This window comes from Syngnathus leptorhynchus, chromosome 8, assembly GCF_054491065.1.
Source record: "Syngnathus leptorhynchus isolate UIUO chromosome 8, UIUO_Slep, whole genome shotgun sequence".
NCBI classification, from domain to species: Eukaryota; Metazoa; Chordata; class Actinopteri; order Syngnathiformes; family Syngnathidae; genus Syngnathus; species Syngnathus leptorhynchus.
Window position 1 is genome coordinate 3,431,865 of NC_141202.1, and position 6,804 is coordinate 3,438,668.

The window sequence follows — 6,804 nt, forward strand, 5'->3', positions numbered from 1 at the left end:
ATTTTTAAAAACAATGATTCAAGTGCAAATCAAACAAACAATATGGTCTAAAGCCAATGATAGTTTTCTGGTTACGTTTAATTGACAGATTACAACAAACTGACAAATTTTCACTTTAATTACATAATATTGGTAAACAGACACACACAAGATTCTCAGCCCATATGAGGAGAAAATGTAAAAATACAAAACATATTGAATCGTGGATGGATGTTAAACATGGATTGCTTCTGACCATTAATTTGTTTTAATTTGTCAAAGCACATCGAGTCCCCGTGTGTTAGCAAACAGTAGCATCTCTTCCAACACCGTGCCATTCATAAATCCTTTTTCCAAGGAGGAAGTGGTTCCTTACAGTAATTCCAACGCAGGATGGCAGTACAAGGCAATAAGTGGCGTTCCCCTGAGAACTCTGATACTTTGGGTTTAAGTGGAGTCCCTGGCGTATTTAGGAGGGCGAGCCTGGAGCCTTAGCGGGTAGTACGTTGGAGTCAAAATGCCCTTGGTTGGTGATATTGCCAGCTGGAAAGTATCTGGCCACCACGAAGGAAGAACCATCTGATGCAATGGCCTTACCCACACCCAGCGTCTTGCTGTTCTTCCAAACCATTGCAGTGAAATGGCCTAGAAGACAAGGAAAATCAATTCACACACAAAGTTTCACGCTGTTCACACTTTGATATTCCTTATCTTTTTTAAAAAAACATTTTGTATTCTAGTAAACATGCAGAAATCACTAAAATAGCATTCAAAACATATTTAAGAATGAAGCTCCTTATGTCTCGTTTTTGTGTTATATGAAAAGTTTACACACCTCTGGCTTTTGCAGGATAAGAAAATATAAGCCTGGTGGGTTTTACTACAGGGTAGCAACAAGCAGAGGGCGCAATTGATCCATGACTGCTGCCCATACAATTTGAAACTAATATGATTAAGGTTTTTTTTAATCATTTAAAAAAAAAAAAAAAAATCTTTACCTTTTTACACTTGAGTAAAACCTGTATTAAACTGATTTTATGATACTGACAGTTTATTCTTGAACAAAGTCTCTTCATCTTTTGCAGCGTGCCTGTCTCGCCTCATTTTAGACTTCCTTTGAAGAAAATGTCGTGAGACTGTGTTCATACAATGTCGACATACTCAGATTTCCCAACAGAAATGAATGGACCAAAGTTCCTCTTTTTTTTTTCTTTCTTTTTTTTTTTAAATTAGAGCTGACTTGAACATTTGAATGTAAGAGTAACTTTGTTGTTGATAGACCAAGCCTTTTACTTCAACGATAAAACAAATGGAAGTTCTTTCAAATATTTACACACATAGGAATCCTAACCTCGATCTCTCTTGGTTTATCTTTCCCCCCCATTACTTGAGCATGAATCGACATACTAGGAGTGTCAAATCAACTGCAGTCAAGTCATGTCAACAAACCGAAGTCTACAAAAAAAGAAACACCCAGAATTATTGCGCCACACTGAAACTGCCATAAAGGCCAGGAATGTGATTTATCTCAAACTATTGACTGTCTGAGGCAGATGCTTGCATTCTAATTGAGCCGTGACATCAGCATGACAACAACGACAACCTCAGGCGTACCTCGGCTAATGGGTGAGAAATGTATAGGTAAAACGAAAGGTTGCAAATAACAAACAAAAATCGACTCAATCATCAGTATGTAAATTGCCGCCTTTCTGTTTTGTTAAGAATGATGGATGCGCTCCTCACCGGTGCCGGAGGAGAATCCAGGAGAACTGAAGTTGTACTGTTTCACTTCATCGTACCAGCGGTCGGCCACATCCTTTCCTGCACGCAGAGTAACCTCAATTTAGGCGCCATCAAATCGCTCTTCTGTCACACACCGTAATCACAATGACAGCATTGTCATGGAATCTTTTTTTTTTTGATCAGCACAAATCCCTACAGGCGACATTTTTATTTACAATCCTGCACTTTTGGTCACCCCCGTGCGGCTCCAATGGAGATACTTTATGACTCACACTGACGCATTTTCCCGGCACTGAATCACACGTTCTAAGCTCCAACATGGAAGAGAATAAAAAGGATTCAAGGTTCTCAATAGAAGAATGTGCTTTAGCGGTTTACTTCAAATGTAAACGGATGACAGGAAATATTAGATGGCCGCTTCTCATTCGTCAGCAGACATTAGCGAGACCTTGTTTGGTTTACATCATATTTGCTCATTTTTTATGTACCTGATTGGTCATAGGAAGCCCATGCCAGGTTCTCGCCACAGCTCCCCCTACTCGACTCCTCGCTGTGTTTTAGGATGCGTGTGCTAGCCAGACTCTCAGCATAACTGGAGAAGGACAAAGACAGTTGATCATACCTTGAAATTATTCAACCAAAGTGCGAGCCAAACTCTCAGCATAACTAAAGAAGAACAAAGACAACCAATAATATATTGAAACTATCGAAACACTCGACACAACAAGCAAAACACAAATAATAAAAAACCCATTAAGGGTGAAAAGAAGCCAATATAGCAGATAGGCTTTTTAGCTAACATCTTAGTACCCTAATTTTGATTTTGTCATTTTATTGCTGCACCGTTCAGTATTTTAGTTCAATAACAAACTGCTCTCAAGGCAAAACAAACAACTGCTTGAGAACAAAAAAGGGTTGGGGCTAGGGTTGGGGTTAGGGTTGGGGTTAGGGTTGGGCCTAGGGTTAGAGGATTAGGGTTAGGGCTCGGGCTGGAGTTAGGGTCCGGTACTTTCCTGGTAACCCTTAGATCCAACCCTAACCCCAACCCTAGCCCCAACCCTAATCTTAACCCTAACCCCTAACCCCAAACCCCAACCCTAACCCCAAACCCAACCCTAACCATAGGCCCAACCCTAACCCTAGCCCCAACCCTAGCCCTTGGCCCAACCCTAACCCTAGCACCAACCCTAATACTAACCCTAACCTAACACTAGGCCCAACCTTAACCCTAACCCCAACCCTAACACCAACCACAGGCCCAACCCTAATCCTAGGCCTGATCCTAACCCTACCCCTAACCCTAGCCCCAAACCTAACCCTAGTCCCAACCCTAATCCTAGGCCTGACCCTAACCCTAGCCCCAACCCTAACCCTAGGCCCAACCCTAACCCTAGGCCTGACCCTAACCCTAGGCCTGACCCTAACCCTAGGCCCGACCCTAACCCTAGGCCCAACCTTAAACCTAACCCTAGGTCCAACCGTAACCCCAACCCTAATGCAACCCTAACCCTAGCCTAACCCTAACCATAGGCCCAACCCTAACCCTAGGCCAGACCCTAACTACCACTACACTAAGGAGCCCTGCCTTGTACTACATGAAATTGTACCAAGGGATGGTTTTATGGCGCAGTTCATGTGACTAGATCAGTGGTCCCCAACCTTTTTATGGATCAGCACACGAGTAACTGTGTTGCAAATCTTTCCATGATAAAATATTATAGGTCCAATTGGGATTTGAACTCAGGTCACCGGTGGGACAGTCCAGAGCACCAACCAATACACTATGGAACCTTGCCTTATACTACACGAAATTGTACCAATGTATGTTTTTTTTCCTGTGCGGCTTGGCCCAATACCAAGTAACCCACGGACCGGTCTGCGGCCCGATGGTTGGGGACCTCTGCTCTATATCACATCCTTCATCTTTTCTCATTTTGTTATTTATGATTGCATCTCGTTCTACAAACGTGTTATTTTGCAACCTGGACTCAATTATGTGTTGAGCATGACAATCTAGTCCTTGTACAATATAAGTGCCTATCATTAAAGGTTATTTATATGGTTCTGGATGTCGCTTGAGGAAATGAGATGACGCTTAAGCTAGATGTGGTTGTTTCTGCAAAAATATAATGCACATGAATCATCACAGTCTGCTCTCCATAGTTACAACATCAACTTCAAAGATACAAAGGATATTTGACAAGAGTTTGTTGGTATTGCATTTGTCGATAGTTCCAAATGAGTTTGACACTTTTCCCATTGTGTATGACCGTTTGGACCCACCGGGCAGCCTCTCTGCTCAGCTTGCTGCTCAATTTGAGTGCGGGAGCTTGGTGCTTCTTCCTGTACTCGTTATGGCACCGCAGCACCTCCTCTGCAAATTGCTTTGAGGCTGAGAGACACATCAAGGAGAGACAGCAGGGGAATGTCAGACATCAGCCCTGGCCAAAACGGAGACACAACTATTGAGCACCGAGTTCAATAAATGTTATTGCACAATCCATACTGGAGCTCAAGTGTGGTCGTTTAAAGGCCAGACGGAGATTACCAGTGATTGTCGCCAAAGTGTGGTGCCATCACTCACTGCTCTTTTCAATGTTACTCCAACACAATGGGCACATTCATGCAGTAATGCACAGTCACACAAATGCCAGTGCTGCCTCACAAGCCAGCATTGACTCCAAAAAGGAAACAAACAATTTGGTTTACATCTTTGCAGAGTTTGCCGAGGTTTTGGTACTTACCTGACTTCCCCATCTTGTCGACACAGGAAATGTTCAGTTAGTCCACTAACTGACTTCCTTACTGGCGGAAAAAAGAATGATTTTATGCTGCTGCCTTGATGCAGCTGTTTCTCATGCAAATATCCCCCCCAAAAGCAGCTGCTTGAAGTTTCAAGTCTAGCCAGGCTTTCAGTCTAATGTCGGTTCTCTTTAAATTCTGCTGCTATGCAAATTTGCCCCCGAGCTGTTTATCTGGTTGAAACACCTTCCTGCATAACTTCACATGGCTGTTTGTCAAGTTGTAGACATCTGCCTTGAGTGTGTCTTTCGTGGCCTGGGAAAACACGCCCACTGCCCCCCCCCCCCTCCATTGATATAGACATGACACTACATGACATCATCACTAGGAGACATGCCCATTTAAGGTGCTAAGATCTTTTTGGGCCCGGATACTAAAACATCTGTAAGATGTCAAATCCAGATCCAGAAAGTTACAAAAAATAAAATAAAAATCCTGCCACAATCCGGTGCTTGTAATCTAATCAAGTAAATATATATATTTTTAATTGTTGTAGCAACCGGTGCTGCAATTTCTTTCTCAAATAAGCAATATTAGATTTAAAAGATTGAAGCTGCATAGATATTTAATAGGAAAAATACCAAGTAGATTTGAAATTCTGTCAAAAACCATCACAGGTATTATAAAATAATGAAAACATGTTGCCTTTAGGGCACTGTACTTTCCAACATCAGAGAAGTCTTGTTTCCAGCTGTTAGAATGCCGCCAGTTGAAGGTTGTTAGCATATTCATATGTTCTGGCTTGCCCTCCGAGACCTTCTAGACATCGAATTCCAAATGAAGTCATCACAGCACGGTGCTGCCCATCTCAAGTGTGAGCAGCATGACTTAACCTTATTGTGAGTATTGCTGCAAAGGTAAAAAAAAAAAAAAAAAAATTGCATGTGATTAAAGTCACATAAATCTGTATTTGGTTTAACTATAAATTACGTGTGTAGACGCAGGCAAATATACAAATAATTATGTTGTGAACAAATCGAAAATAAATACCTCCAGTGGATCCATTTGCCACTGAAAAAGCATAACTAACAATAATAATAATTATTTGTCTGGTGAAGCTGATTTTTCACAGAAAAAAAACCCATTTAATTGTAATTTTTGTTAACTGAGAAGCCATTTGAGGTGGCTCGGGCATCTCATCAGGATGCCTCCTGGACGCCTCCCTGGGGAGGTGTTCTGGGCATGTCCCACCGGTAGGAGACCCCGACCCAGGATGCGCTGGAGAGACTATGTCTCTCAGCTGGCCAGGGAACGCCTTGGGATCCCCCGGGACGAGCTGGATGAAGTGGCTCGGGAGAAGGAAGTCTGGGAGTCCCTCCCAAAGCTGCTGACCCTGCGACCCGACCCCGGATAAGCAGAAGAAGATGGATGGATGGATGGATGGATGGATGTAGGATTTGAAAGCATTTGAACGAATTGTCATACATTCATCTCACAGTTCTGATGTTGGCCATTCGATTGTGGGTTTTGGCTTCCCTCCGTGACATTTACGTGCTCTCCGTACAAAAGGCTTCCTCCCACATTCCCAAAATTTCTTAGTCCTTTTTGACGACTCTCCTTCAGTGTCGTTATTGTCGCAGTGCCTCCATTGACCGCTAGATGGGGCTAGTTGCAAATAGACTCAAGAGTTTCCTCTAAGCCCCTGCTAATGACATCTTGGTGTCCACCCATTGAACAGACATGATGGTCTGCATGTGAAAAGTTAAGCTTCTTCATTTCTCATTAGCGGCGTGGCGCTATTGTAGTACATTTGTTAGCCCCCAGCTACCCTCCATTACAAATTGTGCAAAGTGATTAGACTGGACAGCTGGAAGAAGACATTTTATAACAGGACATTTCTCGGTCATACGGTTTAATTCAGGAGATTGTGATGCGTTTGTGTGCCTTTTGTAAATTTGAGATATATTATCGTTATACATGTAAATCTGTGAACATATCTTCACATTTTCAACCACTACTACATCTCCCACCTCTTTCCTCCCAATCCCATCTATGCTGCCTCACAATCTATTTTCATTTTCTTTGTCCTAAAGCCTTTAATGAAAATCCCCCAGCAATATACCAGAGGATCGAGAGGCGGGGTGCAACCCAGAAAATATTTTCTCCTGCTGCGATCACGGCAAAGAATGTGGATTTATAGTGACAGAAATGTGAAGTAACTCCTAACAGTGCACTTAGTTGCATATAATTCCTCTTTAGCAGTCCCCGGGAAGAAGGTGAAGACTTTTTAATAACTCCTTTCGTTCCTCTGTCCAGATGTGTGAAAATGGAAAGTGATGG

General features: G+C 42.5%; 1 protein-coding gene across 1 annotated transcript; it reads right to left on the reverse strand.

Annotated features, from left to right (window-relative positions):
* Positions 1-72: 72 nt before the first annotated feature.
* Positions 73-4,772, reverse strand: glipr2l (GLI pathogenesis-related 2, like). The gene is made up of 5 exons (XM_085918870.1): positions 4,467-4,772; positions 4,006-4,114; positions 2,211-2,314; positions 1,723-1,800; positions 73-624 (listed from the first exon to the last, which is right to left on the reverse strand). Exons 1-5 carry the CDS (start codon positions 4,477-4,479, stop codon positions 449-451), a joined length of 480 nt encoding a protein of 159 aa, XP_085774996.1. The 5' UTR covers positions 4,480-4,772; the 3' UTR covers positions 73-448.
* Positions 4,773-6,804: the final 2,032 nt, after the last annotated feature.

Coding starts and splice junctions, on each gene's coding strand:
- glipr2l (XM_085918870.1), bottom strand. Junction 1,801..2,210: donor GGCTTCCTATGACCAATCAG/GTACATAAAAAA, acceptor CTCTGCGTGCAG/GAAAGGATGTGGCCGACCGC. Junction 625..1,722: donor TGGATTCTCCTCCGGCACCG/GTGAGGAGCGCA, acceptor CTTGTCTTCTAG/GCCATTTCACTGCAATGGTT.